Source organism: Thamnophis sirtalis, unplaced genomic scaffold (genome assembly GCF_051295495.1).
Source record: "Thamnophis sirtalis isolate CommonGarterSnake01/CBP01778 unplaced genomic scaffold, rThaSir2_p1.2 scaffold_4, whole genome shotgun sequence".
Classification (NCBI taxonomy): domain Eukaryota; kingdom Metazoa; phylum Chordata; class Lepidosauria; order Squamata; family Natricidae; genus Thamnophis; species Thamnophis sirtalis.
Window position 1 is genome coordinate 86,899,188 of NW_028261384.1, and position 23,149 is coordinate 86,922,336.

Genomic DNA, 23,149 nt, shown 5'->3' on the forward strand with positions numbered 1-23,149 from the left:
ATTTACAATTTTGTAGTCACAATCCCATTATAGAATTAGTATTTTGTTTACTGATGTTAACATGTTGATATCCATTTTATAGCCTACAAGAAATGTATTTATTTATAAAATTTACTTTACCACATAGTAACTCTGGGCAGCTGAAATATGCTTGAAATATAAAGATAATATGGGTGTGCGCTTTCAAATGATTGGAGTTACTTGGATAAGTCCCTCCTGTTTTCTTGGCAAGATTTTGGAACTGATTTGTCATTGTCTGCTTCCTAGACTGAGAAAACGACTGGTCCAAGTCACCCAGATGGCTTTATGCCCAAGATGGGACTAGAACTCTTGATCTCCCAGTTTTTAGTCTAATGTCTTAACAATTACACTAAATTAGATCTTACTTATATTTATAGGGAAATATAATGTATCGGAGGCAATTTATTGCACATTTTGAGCAAGTATAAAAAATTCCTTAGTAGTATCCTACTATGAGAAGTCTAAAACCGGTACCTGCAACCCTCAGTTTTCTTTTTACTAGTAGTTTTCCAAGAAAACAAAATGAAAAATAAGTAAGATAGAAATTTGCTGAAGAAAAACAAAATGACCAACAATAAAAAGAATTCCAGTTAACTGTTCAAATGTGTGCAGAACAATGCAGCTACTGCAGCAGTAAAATAAAACACATACACAGAAAAGGAGGGAATGGAGGCATATATCTAGTCATGCAAAAATGGAAGTGAGAATCCTATCTAAAGATCATCTCAGCTATATAGGTTTCTGGTAATAATTCTGAGCATATGTAAAGTCCATATTTGTGACACACAGACACCACAATGGATAAAAACCTGAAAGCTTCTACCTTTCCTTAATATGTTCATATATCTGTGAAGTACAAGAAATATATAGAGGAATTACATTATTAGTAAATATCCAAAAAGTAGGGATAAATAAATTAGTAAATATTATTTAAAAAAATAGGCATTTCTGCTTCTTTGAGAAATACTTCCATTCTCTTATCCATGGATTATAGATTTTATTTTTTTATATACACATATTCTTCTATAACAGGAGTGGGTTGGTGCCAGCATTACTGCCGCTTCAGTGCACATGCAATTTTGCACATGTGTGCTCGTTTTGCTTGCACGTGCACCTGAGGCACACTCCACACCTGTATGCAGTTGACCATAAATAGGTTGCGCATATGCAAAATGTTAAAAAATGGGGGGGGGGAATTAAATATGTGCAATTAAAATTGTTTTGCACATGCGCAGAACTGAAAAATAAGATAGTGGCGCTGATGGCGCCGCACGGGAAACCGTTTCGAGGACATGGCAGGCCTGGGTTGCTGCCAATTCCAGTGACCCAGGCCATCAAACCACTACCAGTTTGACCGAACTGGTCCGAACCAGTAGGAACCCACCACTGTTCTATAACATATATCCTTCTTATTTAAGGGCCATCTATCCATCTATTTCGGGTTTCTTTTCTTTATACACACACACATACATGTCCTTGCTACATAGAAGACATTTTGATGTCATAATGCCATTTAAAGTTCTAGCACTGCCCCTACAAGCCAGTAAGCATAGCTTATTTACTTGCTTAATTCAAGGACAATAATTTGGCCAAACATTTACAACAGAGCATTGTGAGCTTGCTCTTGATTCCTACGAATGAAAGATCATCTTCCTAAGAAGATCTCTAGGATTTCTGGGAAATTGGAGGAATGGATGCAGAGTTCTCTGCTGTGCACTTATTTATTTTTGCTGTGAAAAAAATAATATAAAGGAAGAGAACAATAACATATGATAAGAATATTGCAGAGTGCTGGGAAATTGGGTGAATAGAAGGTAGATTGCAGATGCCAAAAACTGCAGATATTAAAAAAAATAGATTACTGTGAATTTAGATAATTTATTTATCAAGTGTGGTTATGTAAAATCATGCATTATAAGGTCATGCATTTGTAAATTGATGTAAGAAATCACAGTGTGGTCTAAAATTCAGAGTATCTTCCTTTCTGATAAATACAATAGATATGATTAAAACACATTAAGCTCAACAATGGAAAGTGTGTGTACCAAAAATAATTAATTGAAGTGCTTTAAGCAGACTTACTTAAGCATGTACATTGAACTTAAACTGCAGTCTAAGTTTGGACTAACCAATCAATAAAAAATAAAATCAAAGTATCTGTAGCTAATCCGTATCTATTTAACATTGCCCACGAATTATTATAATGATATATTGTTACAATATATTGAAAATGCATACGTGGATTTTTTTAAATATGTGTGTAAGTCTAATACATACCTCACATATTCTTGCTTCAGTTTTTTATAGTTTTAATACACATATAACCCACACATATATACATATATATATAGGCATACACTGTGTGCACAATTATTAGTCAAGCTGTATTTTGGAGGATTAATTTTATTATTGAATAACTACAGTGCTTTCAATCAATCCAGAATGTTAATAAACCTCACACCTGGATATTTAAGAAAGTAAAAGAGAACTTTCGTAGGAAAATATCTGTGTGTACAATTATTGGGAAAATATTAGTGTGCAGAATTATTATGCATCTAAATCAAAAATGAAAATTTCCCCATCTCACTCATTTATTTTCATCTGTTAAAGTGGGAATAATAAACCAACAACTCAAAATTTACAAACAAACAATTCTGACAGTTCAAAAAAAATCAGTGACAGTTTCAATAACAGACATACCGGTAAGCCTTCCATTCATGAAGTCTGTCACTTTTTTGATTTGTTGACACTGTTCAAAGAGATGAACTACCATATTTTTTGGAGTATAAGATGCACCTTTTTCCCACAAAAAAGAGGCTGAAAATCTTGGTGCAGTATTTTTTGCCTCCTGAAATCCCGCTCCTTTCACCGAAATGGCTTTGCATTGACTTTAGGAAGCTTTCAGAGAGCTCCTGGGGCTGGGGAGGGCAGAAATGAGCAAAAAATGGGCTGGTTTTTATTATTATTATTTATTATTATTTATTTGTCTTGTATGCCGCCCACTCCCAGAGGACTCTGGGCGGCTCACAAAAGACAAAGGAAAGGGGGGAACGAGACAAAGACAACATATTAAAAACAAAACCAACATTCACAATTTCCGTGGAGGTAGATGCTTCTCAGCTCCCCCCAGCCTGCTGGAACAGCCAGGACTTGGTGGCTTTGCGGAAGGCCGGGAGGGTAGTAAGGGTCCGGATCTCAACAGGGAGCTCGTTCCAGAGGGCCGGAGCTGCAACAGAGAAGGCTCTCCCCCGGGGAGTCACCAGCCAACATTGGCTGGCAGATGGAATCCGGAGGAGACCCAACCTGTGCGATCTAATTGGTCTGAGAGAGGTAATCGGCAGGAGGCGGTCTCTCAGGTACCCAGGTCCGATGCCATGTAGGCTTTATAGGTAGCGACCAGCACCTTGAAGCGGATTCGGAGACTAATAGGTAGCCAGTGCAGCTCGCGGAGGATAGGTGTAACGTGGGTGTACCTTGGTGCACCCACAATCGCTCGCGCGGCTGCATTCTGGACTAATTGGAGTCTTCGAACACTCTTCAAGGGCAGCCCCATGTAGAGCGCATTACAATAAATTTTACCAATTTTACCCCCCCCAGGAGAACTCTATAAGCTTTCTAGAGGCTATCTATGCACCCCCTTTTTTATGAAAAACAGGCCGTTTTTTACTCACTCCCCCCCCCTGGAGCATTCTGCAAGCCCCCTAAAGGCTATTCATGCCTTTTTTTGGAATAAAAATGGGCCCATTTTTGCAAAAAAAACCAGGCTGTTTTTGGAAGGTTTGCAGAGTGCAAAAACTTTTTTTTAATTTGCCTCTTCAAAACCTTGGTGCGTCTTATACTCCGGGGCGTCATATACTCCGAAAAATATGGTATTTCCCTTCACCAAAATTTTCCTGTTTAAGAACCTGTAATCATACCTGATTTTATTTTAGCTTTTAGCCATGACTTCAGACATTCCTCATGGACAAATCGAAGACTTCCTCCACATCCACAAGGTTCTAGCAAAGGATTGGTTATAGATCCTCCTGCAATTTGGCATATCCTACACTGATCTCCCTCCTCTTCAGGGTCTTCTGCCAGGAGACTAGAAATACAAGGAATTTTTCAATGTTGCAAAATTTGAATCCAAAGATCTGGACAAATGGCATTTAAAAGTCCATACCTACAATAGGTTTGCGAATTATCAAAATCAAGGAGCAGAGGGGAGAAGTAATTAATTTCTTACTTTTCAATTTTTTATTACATGCAAAATATACTCAATTTAATTATAATACAAAATTACAAAAGGAATAATGTCTCTTTTTTCAGGCTTCAATGAAATTAGCAGACAACTTTGTTTCTCAAAAACTAGAGAACTAAAGGATCAGATATACCAAACTTAATTCTTACAAAACCAAATGCACAGTATAGAATAGGGGGTATCTGGCTCAACAGCAGTGGCTGTGAGAGAGATCTAGGAGTCTTAGTGGACAACCACTTAAATATGAGCCAGCAATTTGCTGCAGCTTCCAAAACAGCCAGGCCTAAGCTTCATCAACAGAGGGGCTAGTACTGCTTTATATTGCACTGATAAGATCACACTTGGAATACTGCGCCCAGTTTTGGTTACCACAATGCGAAAAACATGTTGAGACTCTAGAAAGAATGCAGAGAAGAGCAACAAAGATGATTAGGGAGGCTAAAACATATGATGAACAGTCTAATGAAGAAAAGGATTAGGGATGAGATGATAGCAGTTTCAATATTTAAATGATTGTTAAAGAGAAGAGGAGGAATCAAATTATTCTTCAAAGCAACTTTATTCTCCAAATAAAGAACAAAAAAACAAAAAAACATATGAAACTTATCAAGGAGAAATCCAACCTGGACTTAAGGAGAAATTTCCTGTCAATGAGAACAATTAATCAGTGGAATGGTTTGCCTCCAGAAGTATGAGTGCTCCATAAATGGAGGTTTTCAAGAAGCAACTAGACAGCCATTTGTCTGGAACAGTATAAGGTCTGTTGCTTGACCAGGGGTTGGTTTACTCCATCTCTGTTATTTAGCATTCTGTAAGTTTTGTTTAATTATATTTAGAAATTAACTTATCAATAAAAGAAAATATTTGTAGATCATGGTTGAAATGAGGAATTCTTGGTGCCCTCTGATAATGACATTAATATCTGCACTATCACTGATGATGTTACCTAGTTTGGATAATGAAACATCTGCAAGAAAACAATCAAACTCAAAGAGCACCAAGGATTTCTCAGAAAGCAACTTTTTTATTCAAATTCTACTTAAATTTAGAAAGTTATAATATTGGAGCCTCTGAAGAATTTAAAGCCCTGCTAGAGAACAGCAGAATTTTTTCTCCTTTATTTCTTCATCATGGAAAGAATAATTTAAACCCCTCCCCCCATTTCAATATGATATCTGAAAAAAGTTCCATTTCAAACAAAAAAAATCATTTTTTTTCAAATTTGCTGACTTTGGGCAACACTTCAGAGAAAGAAATGAAGGTATGGGCATAATACAGGTTAATGCATATGTTGTACAGCTAATGGAAATTGCTTCAGACTAATTGCACACTAAGTTCTTTCCAGAAAAAGTAGAACTCTTTAGAACAACTGTCATTAACTGGTGGTCCATGAGAAAATTTTGGTGATCTGCAAAAAAAGTATTTGCATTCTTATATTGTCCTAAATCAGGGGTGCTCAAACTATGCCCCCTGGGATGGATACGTGCAATGAACGTTTGTTCATTGCAGAGAGTCTCTCCCTTTGGGATCTTTTTGTGTGGGTTGGAGGGGGGGAATAATTCCAACTTGAGGTCTGCTTCAGCCTCCTGGTGCGGGGCTTTGAGCAAAGCCTGGAGGGAAGCACCGCTGGTGGTGAAGAGTCGGAGGGCCTTGTTCCAGTGGGACTGCATCAGTGGTGGGTTGCAGGTGGTATGCCCCGGTATGGGCGTACCAGAGCCAGCCTGGAGCACCAGATACCATTCCGGTACAGTGCTCCGGAGGGTCTGCCTGCCTGCCCAAGCTCCTTACCAGTGTTTAAAGGCGCATAAAGCGCTTGCGCGATGCTCTGCGGAGCAGCTGGAGCATCGCAGAGTGTCGTGGAGCATCACGGAGGTGCTTGAAGGCATGAGGCCACCGGTACGATTGGAACCGGATTTGCAACCCACCACTGGACTGCATCATGATCTGGAACTAGCTAACCATCTCAGCCCACTGAGTCTCCAGGCGCCAGTACCTAGCCTTGCACTTCTGCAGGTCTTCCCTCTGCTTGGAAAGCCTATGCTTGTAGTCCTCAATGAGGTGCTTCTGCTGAGCCTCCTTCTTGGTCAGATCCAATTTGAACTGAGCCAGCTGTTTTGCCAACTATTTCTCTTGGTAGCTGCTTAGCTCCAACAACCGCTTCTTGCTAGGGCCCTAAGGAGCTTGAGAGGGTAGGCAAGGTGTGGCTGGGAGGGGAGGAGGGTAGAGGCTGATGAGGCGCCCCTTGAAGTGAGTGACATCAAGTTGATCAGTCACATGGCCACCTAGGCACGCCCACCCAGCTTGTCATTAGGCAGATCACATTAGTGGTCTGTGGAATTTAAAATTATGAATTTAGTGGTTCCTGAGGTGTGAAAGGTTGTGATCCCTGCTTTAGAAAGAGGTCCATGAAGCATAGTCTACTCTTTAATAAATCAGGTTGTCTTTTTTAAAAGTAAGATTACATATTATTGATGTATTGACAGTTAGAACAATTAATCAGTGGAACAGCTTGCCTCCAGAAGTTGTGAATGCCCCAACCCTGGAAGTCTTTAAGAAGATGTTGGATAGCCATTTGTCTGAAACGGTATAGACAAATAACATTCTACCTTACACACATGAGCTTGAAGTGCATATTAGAGCAGGAAAACTAAACTGCCTGAGGATCCTGGAGGGGTAGGAGATAGATAACAAAAAACAAGTTGTGAAGGGAAAGACTATATGGACACAATAGCAGATACTATTTATTTTTAAAATTTTACTCCATATATTAGACTTTATATTGCTTCTGTAAAGGTCATGTTATAATTTATATTGCTTTTTAAGTCCTATGCATCCTTTTCAGAAAATATATAATCTTGTGGGCTTTGGAGTCCAGTGAGGACTGTACCTGGGCATGCCAATCAAGAATATTTTGTTGCAACTTTCTCCAAATGTTTTGGTTCCTTATTTAAGAGAGCACTTTCCCCATAACAGCCAATCTATTTCAGATCATAAGAATAATATCATAATAAAAACTTTATTAATATGATCAAAATGTAATAGCTTTCATTATTGCTTCCTAGTAACTGGTATTCAATGCATCCATCTATGACTATGGAAGGAGACAGTCAGGAATATTACCCATATGGATAGTCTAAATTCCTTTTAAAATATCTACAATTTTGTTCATCTGTGATACTCGAGAAATGGAAAAAGAATAATGGTGCCACGTATAATCCCATTAATAAAATGGGATTGGCATGGCTTGAGAACTGACAGAGAAACTAAAAGCAAGCTAGCCAACCTGCCAACCCACCCAAAAACTCAGGTTAGTCAGCTAAAGTTCTTATCTTGTCCCTGCTCCTACTTTGCCATTCTGCTTGAAAAAGAGCTTCTGGAATTCAAATTCTTCCACACTACTTTAGAATTTGGTATTGACAAATATTAACATTTACGCATTCTGGCATTAACTTCAAAAGCAGCATGACTGCATGATCACTTTTGGTGTAACAGACAAAAATTTGACAACTCCTTGTCAATGATAAAAAATTATTACGCACTACAAAGGGATTTTAAATATGAAGGACATTAAAATTAAATTTTATTATAATACAGAACAAAAAATGCTTGCCAAATTCCAGAATTACTTAAAGCAATAGAAATAGCACTTTGACTTACATACCGCTTTACAATGTTTTATAGCCCTCTCAAAGCGGTTTACAGAGTCAATATATTTGTATTTGTATTTGTATTTATTAGTTTGTCAAACATATACAAGATAGCAGGTCTAAATATAAACATGGATATAAACAAAAGAAATTAATACAAATACCGCAGGCAAAGGCATATTGCCCCCAACAATCTGGGTTCTCATTTTACCGACTTTGGAAGGGTGGAAGGCTGAGTCAACCTTGAGCCTGATGAAATTCGAACTGCCAAATTGCAGGCAGCTGGCAGTCAGCAGAAGTAGCCTGTAGTACTGCATTCTAACTGTTGTGCCACTGTGGCTCTTAAATTTTGTTATTTACATTCATCATCAAGCTAGTTTAAAAAGTTCACTCTGTTTTAGAATAATTAGTTGCCCATTATTTACAGATAGTATGTTGAGAATAGTTTTTAAAGAGCTTCCTATTTATGATTTGTTTTTTTCCCAATCTTGTTTTTGAAAACGGATGTTATGATTTCTAATGAAATTCACATGGTTCAGCTGGAAAGGTACTAGAGGCAAATGGTCACTTTAGTGACACTGGCAAAGGCATCAATTCATACTACATGAGAAAAGGTAATAGTAAATCACTTTTGTATTTTTACAAAGAAAACCATATGGATAGAATATATAAAATGCCTGATGATATATGCTGGGTCCCTCAGATTTGATGGCACTCAATCTGCTACTCAGGAACGGCTGAGGATCTTTCAGAGTACTAATGATGCTTATTATGTGGTTAGATTAAATCTTTGGGACATCAACTTTCCATTCAGAAAAAGAAAATCTGTACCTGCAAAGATAACTACAGCAGAAACATGGACTCTAAAAAGCACTCAACATGGTGAAAGATGAATGAGTACAAATTGACGTCTTAGGCAGTAGTGAATCGAGATAGATTGGGATTGGACTTTTTCATTTAGGTTACACTGTTTTACTCAGGACATGAAAAACAAAAAAGTGTTTCTTTTATAATTAGAAAAGGTATAGGAAGAGCAGTACTTTATTACAATGCAATCAATGGCAGAATAATGTTGATTAGCCATTGTGACCAACCCTTCAGTCATTCAAGTTTATGCTCCAACCATCAATGCAGAAAAAGAAGAGTTTGATTAGTTTTATTAAGATGACCAGACATCCCGATTTCAGAAGGACAGTCACACTTTATAACAATTTGTCCCGTGTCCCGGGGCGTTTTTAAAAAGTCCTGATTTTCTGGCTTCATGTTGAAAGCCCAGTGGATTTGCTTAAGAAATCCTAACCGGGGCAAGATAAAAGACACTCTATCTATCTAACCTCTCTCTCTGTTTCAGTACTTTCATTGAAGATATTAAAACGTTAAAGCAACAAAATGGACCCCCCCGCCCCTTTTACTCACTTTTATAAGAAAAGATGACCCAGTACCATAGAGCTCCAGGAAATAGTTTGGCTAGAGTAGCAACTGTTCCTTCCTGGATTTCCCGGATGGGAGGGGCACGGAGGTTGGAGGTCGGCTCATGTGGGAAAAAATGGTGGCTCCTCATTTTTCTTTGAAAAATATTTCCCTGGGACTATTTAACCATTTTAATTTGCTCAGTTCTTTGTATTAACATCTATATCATTCTGGATTGACTTGGAATGTCTGCCTGCTGGTAAGTGAGATGGGTTTTTTAATTTTATTTTTTAATGTATTTTAAAATAATATTTTATTTATTGTGCATAGGATTTTTTAAAATAGTATTATTCTGTGTGGATTTAAGTTAAGAACTCCCTGTTATTAGGTTTTCCTCAATTAATCTCTGAGTAGATTCCCACCAACTTCAAGATCCCAAGGGCACATCTTGGAAGCTACACCTTTGCTTAGTTTATAGATGATGCCTTTCCTTAAATATGAAAATAAATACATTTATTGTTCAAATGTGTACATCTCAATAGAAATGAATCTCAGGGGTGTACAACAATCCACTAAAATAATAATATAAAACAGTAATTACAAAAACAGGAGCAACTGTTATGAAAAATATTATTAAAAAATAAAGAATAAAAATAGAGTTATTAAGTATATTAATTGCAGCAACCACAATACAATATCTCGGTCCTTCTTTTCATTAAACTAGACATACCCAATTCCAAGGAATTAAAAGACGCTTGCTCCTGGGGAGGAAAGCTATGGCAAATCTAGACAGCATCCTAAAAAGCAAAGACATCACCCTGCCCACAAAAGTGCATCTAGTCAAGGCTGTGGTTTTCCCATTTGCAATGGATGGCTGTGAAGGTTGGACCAGAAGGAAGGCTGAGTACCAAAGAATGGAGGCCTTTGAACTCTGGTGCTGGAAGAGACTCCTGCATTGAGTCCCTTGGACTGCAAGGCTATCCAACTGGCCAGTCCTAGAGGAGATCAACCCTGACTGCTCTTTAGAAGGCCGGATCCTGAAGAGGAAACTCAAAGACTTTGGCCACCTAATGAGAAGGAAGGACTCCCTGGAGAAGAGCCTCATGCTGGGAATGATGGAGGACAAAAGAAGAAGAAGGGGATGGCAGAGAAGGAGGTGGCTGGAGGGAGTCACTGAAGCAGTTGGCGTGAGCTTCAATGGACTGGATGGTAGAGGACAGGAAGGCCTGGAGGAACGTGGTCCATGGGGTTGCAATGGGTCGGACACGACTTTGCAACTAAGAACAACAACCCAGTTCCAGCAACATTTCTTTATATGTTTTAGCCTCCTATTTTTCCTAATCTTCTTTGTCGCTCTTCTCTGCACTGAGCCTCAACATCACCAATGTTGAGGCTCAGCATTGAGCGTTTATTGGGTTTTGTAATGGAGTTTTACTTCAGTAAATTGCCCAGAGTCATCATGAGTGAGTTGGGCGGCCATATCAATTTTCTTAATAAATAAATAAAAAATTTAAAAGAAGCAATGAATCAAGGAGAGAAGTAACCTAGAACTAAGGAGAAACTTCCTAACAGTGAGGACAACCAGGGGAACAGCTTGCCACCAGTGGTTGTAGGTGCTCCATCACTAAGGTGACCAGATTTTCAGTAAAGAGGGATACCTTTGACCGGGGCTGGGGGCTGGGATGGGGGCTTGATTAAAAAATTTATACGGAGCAACAAAAATTTTCATACAACACAAAAATAGTATTGTAATTTTTTTTATTTCAACATAACTACAATTTACAAATATAAATTGTAACTGTTGCCAAACATCAAAATTTTGATCACGTGACCGTGAGGATTCTGCAATGGTTGCTAATTGTGAAAATGGTCGCTAAGTGTGAAAAATGGTCATCAGTCAATTTTTTCAATGCCATTGTAACTTTGGTCACTATACCACCTTTCTTGCCACAGTTCTTAAGTGAATAACTGCAGCTGATAAGTTAGTAACATAAGTGAATCTGGTTTCCCCATTTGACTTTGTCAAAACGTGATTATATGACCCCAGGACACTGAAACCATTATAAATACGAATCTGTTGCCAAACATCAAAATTTTGATTGCGTGACCATGAGGATGCTGCAATGGTCACTAAGTGTGAAAATGGCTGCTAAGTGTGAAAAATGGTCATCAGTCATTTTTTTCAATGCCATAACTTTGGTCACTATACCACCTTTCTTGCCACAGTTCTTAAGTGAATAACTGCAGCTGATATTTTGTATTTTGAATAGAATCTTTTTTTAAATTTGTCTAAGACAATTTAAAAAAAGATTCTATCCAAAATAAATTGAAGTGAAACCATTTTTAAAAATTCTATGCACAATACTTTGAAATATATTGTGCACAGAATTTTTAAAAATAGTTTTACTTCAATTTATTCTGTGTGGATTCTTTTTTTAAATTGTCTTAGACTATTTAAAAAAAGATTCTATCCAAAATACAAAATACCAGCTGCAGTCATTCACTTAAGAACTGTGGCAAGAAAGGTGGTATAGTGACCAAAGTTACAATGGCATTGAAAAAATTGACTGATGACCATTTTTCACACTTAGCGACCATTTTCACATTTAGCAGCCATTGCAGAATCCTCATGGTCACGTGATCAAAATTTTGATGTTTGGCAACAGTTACAATTTATATTTGTAAATTGTAGTTATGTTGAAATAAAAAAATATTACAATACTATTTTTGCGTTGTATGAAAATTTTTGTTGCTCCGTATAAATTTTTTAATCAAGCTCCCACCCCCCAGTCAAAGGTGTCCCTCTTTACCAATCTGAAAATCTGGTCACCTTAGTTTTATGGTGTTCAGTTTGAAATCAATAGACTATGCAAGCAAGTGGTGCTGCTTATGATTAGAGACTGGAATGCCAAAGTTGGAAACATGGAAGAGAAAAATGTAGTTCAATAGTATGGCATAGAAAACCAAAACCAATTTTTGCCATGCCAACTATTTTTTCATAGCTAACATTATCTTCAAACAATCAAAATAATACATCTATACATGCATATGACCTAATGAAAAAACATAAAGGTGATGGAGAAGTTCAATTATAGTATGCTGACTGTGGAAATCGTGAACTGTTCATGTGAAGTTTCAAGTTAAGCTAACAAAGAAGAAGAAGAAAGCCGGTCATTTTCCATAATATTATCTTGAGCATTTAACTGATCATTTCCAAGCAGATCATCAGGAACTGCTTTGAAGTCAAAAGACAGAAAGTGTGTGGTTATCCTGAACATTTGCCTCCTTCATACACTCAATTCAAGATTGCACGGTCTCTTATCTTTGCCCCCTCTCTAGAATATGCTGCCTTCTTCCTCAGAAGCCACAGTGCTACTGCCAAGAGTTTTCCCCACTCACACACACTCCTTCTTTAGCTGCATATTCCATCAAACAGTCAAGTACAAGCAATTAAAAAAAAGGTAGATACTTGGAAATGTTATTTAAAAACTCTGCTGTCTAAAACTATAAAGATCAGAATTATGCAAGCCATAGTATTCACTGTGGCACCTATAGAAGCAATAGTTGAACTCTGAAGAAACAGGCTACAAAGAGTATTGATGTCTTTGGACTTCGGTGTTGAATTCTCCTGCGAACACCATGGGCAGTCAAGACAGCAATTAAATGAATCATAAAATGTATTAATTCAGTTCTCACTTGAGGCACAAATGCCCAGGCTCAGTTTATCCTATTTTGAATATATTATGCAATAGCCTAACTCTCTTGAGAACACTGGAGTAAGTTAGAACAAAATAAGACAACCAGTAGCTAGAAGGATGGATTCAATTGCAATGCTCTCATCACCATTGTACCTTGTTACAATGGTGATGAGTGCTTTGTCAGAAGATGTGAAACATCAGATTAGAGATGGATCATCATGGAGAAAATCTACCCATGTAGAAGAGCTGAAAACAACCTGTTAACACAATCAATAAATGTTCCTGTAAATAAAAACATTCTATGGATTACACATTTTAAGATCTCTGTACAAAAAAACCTAAAGGAGGTGAAGGAAGAGTATCCATTATTTCCCAAACTCCAATAAATTGAATGATGCCAGAATGATTATTCAAATATTGCATATTACACCATTTGAATCATTGCATCATTTGTGTAATAGTACTCCTACTCTATGTTGTATATTACAAAACAATATTTTGTTGTATGCAAAGTTCATTGCATCAAGGTTTGGAAAATATAGTTTATTATATATGAATCTTTAGAAATGTTTCGCCAAATCTGATCAGTTATGCAGAATATCCTATTTCTCCACATTAGAGCTTACAGTTTAAACTCTGGAACTGAAAAATGATGGTAGCATGAAATAGCTTAAAATAGTTCTAGATCAAAGGTAATGGATTACTCTTTATATTTTAGCTTACACTAAACAAAATATATAAGTATCAATGTTCCCCCACCCACTAGCTTTTACTCACCTCTCTTGCAACTTTTTTAGCTTCTCAGGGTCTGTTTCAGCTTTATTAATCTCTTTGGTATTTATTGAATTACAAGAAGTAGTATTGCTTATATAGTTGCTTTGATTTCGCAAATCAGATACTGTCAGGAAAATTGGAACTTGATCAGGTAAAGGACCAGTCATGTGAAGATGTGCTGTGAAGTTTGTCCGAAAAAGAGATGGAGGAGAAGAATCTGTGGATGATGAGGAACTGTGGGAATTCAGAAAGTTATCTTCATCATGAGAAGAAATGCTTGGAGATATGCTACTTAGACCATTGCTTATACTGTCCTCAAGCAGATTGCTATCATCAAAGTGGCTGACTGTGGATGACGAAGATTGGCAACTTTCAGCACCTGAAAAGGAATCCCTGATTCTTATGGGAGATAGTTGTCTGCGAGCAGTTAGCCTTGGATTTCCATTCAGTTCTGTGATTTGCACAGGACCCGTTGCAACATCCACACTGCCTGCCATGTCACTTCTGTTTGCAGTTTGTATTAAGGTACTTGGGATATTAAGTGAATGCATAGAAGGTCTTTGCACTGTTGATCTAGCAGAAATAAAACCAGCATAACATCTTTGATTGCTCTCAAAACTCTGTCTTTCTCTGCCATACACATTGCTCCCTTGCCAGTCTTCAGGAGGATTTAAATTACCAGGAGCCTCAACAGCTGCTGTACTTCCTGCTTGTGGGATTTTTGTATTAAATTCCAAATGATCACTTTCATTTTTATGAGCCTCTTCCAAAAGATTTTCTTCAAGAGAATAAGATTTTTTTTGATCTCTTACTTTTCTTTGTCCTAATGAATGTGGTTCAATAGCTGAGTCCACTATTACATCATGTTGTCGTAAAAATCTATGGGAAAATTCAGCTCTACTTCCATCACTCCCAACTCCAGTTTCACAATTATGTTGTTCCACTTGTGTTAAAGATATTGTACTACCTCTACTTTGATCAAGAAGAGGAGGTTTGTTAAGATCAACTGAAAGAAGTTCTTGTTCTAAGTTATCGTTTTTGGTGTCTTCATTTATTCCAACAGATGCTTCTACATTTGAGCCAAGTGCTGTGTAAAAATCATCTTCTTTGGATTTCAAAAGGGTATTTCTAATGGGTGGAAGATTTGAATTACTTGATTCATTTGATAAAGAAGAATTATTAGCAGTCTGTATAGAAGAATCCACTGAATTAGCTAAGGGCTGCTGTCCTACTGTAAGAATATTTCCTTTCTTAAGATCATGGTCTAGGTGTTTACTATTTATGTTTAATTTAGAGGACTGGAATATGTTCTTTTTTTCTTGGGGTTTTTTCTTTGTCTTCTCAATAGGACCATTTTTTTGCCCTGTGATATTTTGTTTTTCTGTATTGAAGAGAAAATTAGCTTTTATAATTTATTTGTCTATAGCCAATTTCCTGAATATTAAATATAATGACTCAACAATGATGGAAAAAGCATTCTTTTTCTATATAATAGAAACACAGGCTTTATAAATTGATGAATAAATAAATAAATGTTAAATTTTTGGATCCACAAATTATTTATAGTAAAATTCTTTAAATTGTTGTTTCATGTTTGAGATATTTTGACAAATGCAGATGACAGAATAGGCCTATCTGCACTTATTTATTTCATACTAATGTTGGCTTAATTTTAAGCTGGTTTAAGAAAATGCAGCCAGACTTTTGCTTTAACAAAAGATATTGAAGGTATTCGGTGCAAAAAATGGGTTGCCATATGCTGGGGCCTACATTTTTCTGTTCCAGGAATGGCCAATTGCTTTCCTTATGTGCATGGATCTTTTGAAAATATATATTTTCATATTATGTTTCTTACTCTATAACTTGAGCGCGTGCGTACACACACATGTGTAAAGTTGAATTTACATATATAAGAATAAAACAGATACATTTATATGACAAATACATATACAGACAGAACAAGCAGTTTTAAAATAAAGAAATGCTTCTTTCCATCCAGTACTCTAACCCCCAGCCTGTTCAACACTCCAAACATCACAGTAGATATTTTGTTTTGCATACAGAATGTTGCTGCTTTTAAAAAACACCACTATTTTTTCTCTTCCTGAGTCCCAGTTTTCCATCTAAACTTTTTTCATGTCTGAGATAAACTGTTTAATTGGGGGTGGGGGTGGGTGGGTTCAGTCAAGTGAGAAAGAAGAGTTTCACCCCATCTCTGAGATAGTCCATTTAAAAACTGGTTAGTTTTCTATATTAAGAAAACTTTTTGCATTTAATTAATTTTAATGTATAGGAAAAATGGTCATATTATTTGATGAAGTATTTATATTTTTCTAAATATGACAGCAATTGAGGATTGCATGTAAAATTATATATTTGTAATTCTGCCAAATGATACATTGGTTACTGACCAAAAAAAAGAAATAACTACCACAGTTCTGTCTCAAATCACCAAAGCAACACAGTCTGCTATATTAGTGCTACAGGAAATGCCAGAGAAATGTGAAAAATCATAGATTATGATACATAATTACACACTACTGCTTTTATCTTTATTTTTATGTCCTTGCATACTGGGACTTTAATACATGGACCTGCCTTATTTAGAAGCTTAAAGTAACTTTTAACTTTAATCAACTTTGCTCATGTTTTGTCCTTTAGCTACAATTAACCTGACAATATTCTATGCATTCTCTGTCTGCTAAAATAAGCAAGAAATCTATCTAAAGAAAAATTCCATACATATATAAAAAGGATAAAATTAGCACAACTTGCAAAAGAATTTACCAGATCCTCTAGCAAACTTTGCTATTCCCTGGAGTAGTGGCGTTTTCCTTCCTTTTCCTTCTGCTTTTCTAAAAGTTTCAGAGTCTGGATTTTCCAGCACATTTCTCTGGCTCATTTGTTGTCTTCTTGATAAAATTGGCTTTGGGAAACCTATTAAAACATTGGTTTATTAATTCACTTGTTTTAGAAAGATTAAGATAGGGACAATCTTAAATCAAAGTAATTTAGAAACATATAATCTCCTGTATTGGAATAATAAATGTAGAAGGCTAAAGAGATTCTAATAAGAAAGAATGAAAGATGCATTTGGAAAACATCGGGAAAGAAGAATGAGTTTGATCTTTTTCCCCTGAGAAATATTTGGAGTTCATAGAGAAAAATTATTTAGATCATCTTGTTATTAATCAGCGTTTTATGACATTTACATTTGTAAGAAGAATTTGGATTGTGCAAACAGATGAATCACAGTACGTTCAATTAAAAGATCTTTTGAGTGAAGAATTAGTTGCATCAGGAATCCCAAATTTTTAGTAATACTTTGTATACTCTTGGATGATTTCAAATTCAAACACGGAGTTATTTTCTTATTTTTTTTAAAAAATACTGGTAATCAAAGAGTCATCTTGCCTTAGATGGAGTTACATTCAACTTTAAAAAATGCTGATTTTAAATCTCTGGCTTTCTTGTTAGCAGATGTGCAGATAAAGTATTCAACCACAAGGTTTAGTTTAGTTTAATCAAGACTAGATAATCACAATTTATTCTATATGAAATACCTCTGAATGTAATTAATATTAGAAGAAATACACTCTCCAAAATAAATCCCCATGGATTCAGTTCTACAGAGACATTCTTCTGAACCTACTAGATTCCTGTAGCAGCTTAGCTATAGAGTGAAAGGTTGGGGATTTCAAATCTCTCCTCCCAGAAGCCTTCTGAGTTTCCTCAACATAGCTCTACTTTCTACTTTGATGTACTAGCTTGATAAATTTCTGCTATCTTCCAGAGAAAAATCACAGCTGACATTTGTTCCTTAAATCAATAACTAATGTAACTTTTCTGGCATATTAAAATTTTAAAAAATGAAATAAATTGTATAGCACCACCTTCTGGTCTTGAAACACTGAGGCATATCGCTAGCTCCTTCTGCCCTCACCACTTTTTGGGAGATAGACCAATCCATAAAATAAAATCAATAAAATTAAATTATGAAAAATGGAAAAACTAGAAAAAGTGTTTTTAATATTAAATTGTAACTTGCAAGAGTCGACTACATTAGAAATAAAATAGAGAGTTGTTAAAATCACAAAAAAATCTCAAAGAGAAAAACAGCATAGGAAAACATTAAGGTGGCAGACCATTCTGGCAGAATCCAAACTCTACTGCAAAGAAAATTCAATGTGCATAAAAATACAACTTTACTAATCTAGTGCAGAGAAAACAAATTCAAGAGGCAAAATATTAAATACAAACATGTGAAAGAAAATAACAATCTCCCATAATTTTCTGGGTAGAATTCTTTGCTTATCAGTTATCACTAAAACAACAGACTTCTGCTTGCTTCCTCTGTACTTTTCCCCAGAAATTCTTAAAGGTTTCTATTTTCTTCTTAATCTTAAAAAAAAGTTGAAGAAATTCCTCTCCTTGTCAACTTGACCCACATCTTCTTACAAATGTTGCTTCCAATGACATCTCCCTGAAGAATCCACAGCTTCTTCCTAAAATGGGAGTAGTTAGGGATTTAAGAAGCCCTGATGGTGCAGTGGTTAAACTGCAATATTGTAGGCAAATTGCCCACAGCCTATAGTTTGATCCTCACAAGGCTCAAGGTTGACCAAGCCTTCCATCCTTTCAAGGTCAGTAAAATGAAGACCCAGATTGTTGAGGATAATATGCAAATAATGCTTATATTGTAAACTGATATTTGTCTAAATGCTGTTGCTGTTGCTATTGCTGTTGACTGTGCTTTACAAAATTCCTGTCACCTTAGAGTCAAAATTGATTACTGTGCTATAAAGTTTTTCAGAACAGCCTTCTATTTTGTCATGTCGACTAGGGCCTCTGAGAGATACATTTTTCTAGTTTTTGGCTGTTCAGCATCTTCTGAATGGCTTATTTCACCTAATTTTATTGTCCTTCTGAGATTGAGGTATTTCTGAATAGTCCCTGCAGAATGAAACTTATTGTTTTTCCATCAGCTCTGATTTTATATTTATATTTATTACTGTTGTGGTTGTTTGCACAGTAATCCAGATGTTAGACTGGGTTTTGTATTTTTGTCTACCTATCGAGTCCTTACCAAGGACCTAATATTTGATGGTGTTACATATATTGTTGCAAGATGGAAGCTGTTTCTAGTAAAGCTGTCTTTTGCAATTGACTGATGGTGAATTTTTCAATGCCAATTGTGTTCAAGTGGCGCTCCAGTTGTTTTGGGATTGCACCCAAAGTGCCTATATCTATTGGTACTATCCTTGCTCACCTTTGATACAGTCATTCTATTTCTATTTGTATGTTTTTGTATTTTGTTATCTTCTCCAGTTTTTTCTCTTCTATTCTGCTGTCTCCAGGCACTGCCAGACGTTTTTGTCTTTCTTATTGACAATTGTTAAGTCTGGGGCAATGGTGGGTTCCGGATTCCGTTCCAACTGGTACGGTTGGAACAGCCCTGGAGTTACCCACCTGCATGCGTGCAGCGTGTGTGCACGCATGTGGTCAACATCAAATGATGTTTCTGCAAGCCTCTGCGATGCTCCAGCTGCTCCGTGGAGTGTTGTGCAGGCGTCATACGAGCCATGTGAATGCATGGAAGCGCCAGCAGCATAAAGCACCAGTAAGGAGCGCAGGGGGCAGGTGGGCCCTCCAGAGCACCAGGACGGAACGGTATCCGATGCCTGGGCAGGATCCGGTATACCCATACCAGGGCATACCGCCTGAAACCACTGGTCTGGGGTGTTATGTGATGGGTGCCTGCCTATTTGAATTCTAAAATCCCAGAGCAATTTAACTTCTTTTATATGAATTTCTTTATTTTACGGTACCACCAGTTCTTTCTTGAAGTCAAATGATATTTCTTGCAGATTTTCCAATGCACCATTGTTGCTCTTTTGTCATGCTGTTGTTTGTAGCCAGTCTGGGCAATCTTCTTGCAGCAGCTTACAAAGTGGCCAACTGTTTCTTCAGCTTCATTGCACAGACAGCACTTACTATCTGTTGATATCTTCTCAATTTAGACTTTGTATACCTTTGTTCTTAAGGCTTGGTATTGTGCAGCCAGAATTAGTCCCTTGATCTCTTTCTTTAACTTTCCTGCTGTTAGCCATTTCCAGGTGTCATTATTATATTTATCCCTGCTATTTTTTTTTACAAGTGGCCTTGTAGGACTTTGTCTTCCCATGCCTCCATTCTGTTCTTCATTTGGTCTTTCTTGTAGGCCAGTTTGATCTTTCCAGTAGTCAGTAAGCCTTCCGGGTATACTAACTTCAATGCATCTTGTTCATTATCCTTCAGATATTCTTCTAAAGCCCTCTTTTTTCTGCTAATGTACTTCCAACATTCCACGCTCACCTATTTGCCTTGGTAGGTAGAGTTAATGTCTGTTAATGTCACTCTGAGGACATGAAAGACGTGGTTCATTGTCATTATTTTTTCCTGTTTTCCTATCAATTGCTTTTAGTTCTGCTTGAGTCCAATCCTCTATTTCAGCTGTGCATCTAGTGACTGGAATTTCCCAGGTGTTGATTGCCTTGATGGTATTTCCTCCATTGAGTTTGGATGTTAAGATCCTTCACTCTCTTTATGTATTCACCTCTAATCCTTTTATCTTGACTTCAGTATGCTTGATGTTGTCAGCTTGAAGGAAACTCAGGTATTTGTAGTAATCATCTTCATCTAGACTCTTAATGTTATTTTCAGGGGGCATCTTGCCCTTCAATTTTCACTATTTTTCCTTATTTGATAGTGAGTGTGGAACATTTGTCCAATTCAAACTCTATTTCAATATCTTGGCTATATATAAGGACAGTGTTGAGCAGTGATTCTATTTCAGATGTTGTTTCTCCATACAGCTTCAAATCATCTATGTAAGGGAGGTGGGATAGTCTGGCAGATGTTTTTGATGTTTAATAGCCATGGCTGAGTTATTAAATATTGTTGACAGAGGAAATAGTGCAATGACAAATAGTAGTGGTGATAGTAAATCTCCTTGAAATATTCTTCTCTTGATATTAACCTCTCCTAGTCTTTCACCATTGTCCTGCAACTGTGCCTTCCATTGTGCCATGGATCTTTGCATAAAGATTTAATGTTTGTATTGATTCCTGTTATTTCTAGGCACTTTATTATCCAGTCACATGGCAGAGAATTGAATGCCTTTTTGTAGTCAATCTTTTTTTGGGTATATATTTATTTGCAGTTTTTCTTTAACAACCAATGTTTTTTGTGGACAGTGTAATGATTGGATTAACATATTTTTCACCCAATGCTTACAGTAATAATAATTACATATACAGAATTTTTATCTTCCAACCTCAATATATTCTTCTATGTATCAATCTATATTATATTATTTTCCAAATTTATATTTATTTCTTTATTTTTCCCATTTATTGGCTTCTAACCTCATTATCCTTAAACTATACTATTTTCTTTGAGTTTTTATCATTTTCTCCAAAAATATCTGTCTCCTGAATTTATAGTCCTTGAAAACTATATTTTTCAATATATGTTTTACATGTTAATCATAATAATATATTTAGTTATACCTAGTCTTAGTCTTCTAACCTCCTAAACTTAATATATTTATTTGTTTATAATAAATTCTATTATATATCTATATATGTGTTACTATTTTCCCAGTTTTAACTTTCTACTTATTTCTCTTGGTTTTCAATATTACTACTATATTGCAAAATATTATATGTCTATACAGCATCTCTCAGCCTTTTTAGAATTTCATCATTTATTGGTTTTTTGGTGATTCTTTTATGTTTCTCTCTTGGAATCTTATGTCTTTCTAGCGTTTTTATAGATTGATTGTTCCCTCTGCCTTACCCTTTATTCCTTCTGCTGCATCTTTTAAATATCCATCCATAACCCTTTCATTATTTTTTAAAGATCTTCCTTTCCCCCCTCTATTTTAAGCTCTTAAGAGATTGTTTATTTAACTTTTAGTATTTAATATTGCTATCTTTCCATTATTTTTATCTGCTTTTTAAAATTTATTTTGCTTTGTCCCCTCCATCACTCCTTCTAATTTCTCATGTCTTCTGTGTGTTATATTCATCTTTTCCCACAATTTGTTGAGAGCCTACTACTTCTATATCTTTATCTTTAAATATTCCCATCAACTTCTTTGTCGCTATTTCTATAATTTCTTCATAAAACTTTATTGTCCCCTGCTGGTCATTTTCAAACACGCTAATATACCTCTAATATCCCAATATCTGAAAACGCCAGAAAAAATCAATTGTTAATAAGATTTGATCAATTCCCAAGTTATTCCTCCTAGTCGCTTAAATTTCTAATCCTTAGATGCTATAAATTTGTGCTTTTCAGTCTTTATAATTTCCAATTTACACCTTCCCAATTGTCTTATTTATCTTTTCTTCTTTTTCTCTCTCCCTCCCCCTCCCCCAGTGATGTTGATAACCCAAATCCAACTTAGCCAACCAAGGTTCTTAAAATCTTTCAAATCATCTTTTCGGTGTACAGTTCCAATGAAGTTTTAATGTTTAATTTGCCTTAAAAATGTTCAAAAGCTCAGGAAATATTTCCTAGCATCCAAATAGTCTACTGATAAAGTCTAGGTCAGGTAGCTTTCCAGATGTTATTCATTTTCATCATTTTCCTTTGAATTTTACACATACATACACCGCTCCAGCACAAGATCTTAGTGTCCCGATTATGACCGATTGTTCCATCAAGTGACTGACCAAAAATGGCCGTCGTCCTTGCTCCCATTCAGGGGAGCTTTCTTCGGCTCAACAAGGAAATTGTGGTTCTCTCGTGATTGATGAAGTACCTCTCCTTTCTTCACCACCCTTCCTGGGCAGTTTAACCCTGGGGGGGTATCGCAGCAAGCAATTGCTGGCTGTATTTCATGGGGCCCAGCAGAGCTCCGCTATTTTCCAGCCATTCTTGCTGCAACATCAACCGGAAGTGTACTGCTTTTTGTAGTCAATCTGTGCCACATTCAGTTGGTCTTCCTTCTCTTGCAGTTCTCCAAAACCATTTTGTCTATTAGGAGTTGATCTTTTGTTCCTCTGCTATTGGAGCAGTTTCCTTTCTGTACAGGTGGAAAGAGATTGTTTTCAACTAGATGTTGTTGGATTGCATCAGCTATCACGTCAGTTAGCGATTTATAAGTTGTTGGTAAGCAAGTAGTTGACCTGGTACTGCCCCTTTTTCTAGATATTTCATTATCAGGTAGCTTTTCCCAGATGTTAGCCATTCTTCAATTTCACCTCCTTGTAGTATGTTGTTAATCTGTTTGGCAACACCTGGATATAGACTAGTTAGATGTTTCAATCAAAAACCATGCAGGTCATCTTCACCTGGTGCTGACCAACTCT

The 23,149-nt window shown here is 36.5% G+C and overlaps 1 protein-coding gene across 3 annotated transcripts in view; it reads right to left on the minus strand.

Annotated features, from left to right (window-relative positions):
• Nucleotides 1–23,149, minus strand: part of MARCHF10 (membrane associated ring-CH-type finger 10) — a 60,568-nt gene that overhangs the window by 11,806 nt on the left and 25,613 nt on the right. For all 3 annotated transcript variants that reach the window (XM_087713293.1, XM_087713295.1, XM_087713294.1), the window contains 3 exons: nt 16,578–16,727; nt 13,794–15,171; nt 3,939–4,105 (listed from right to left, as the gene is read on the minus strand). In XM_087713293.1, coding sequence (XP_087569419.1) covers nt 3,939–4,105; nt 13,794–15,171; nt 16,578–16,727 — 1,695 coding nt within the window. The remainder of the gene's footprint in view (nt 1–3,938; nt 4,106–13,793; nt 15,172–16,577; nt 16,728–23,149) is intronic.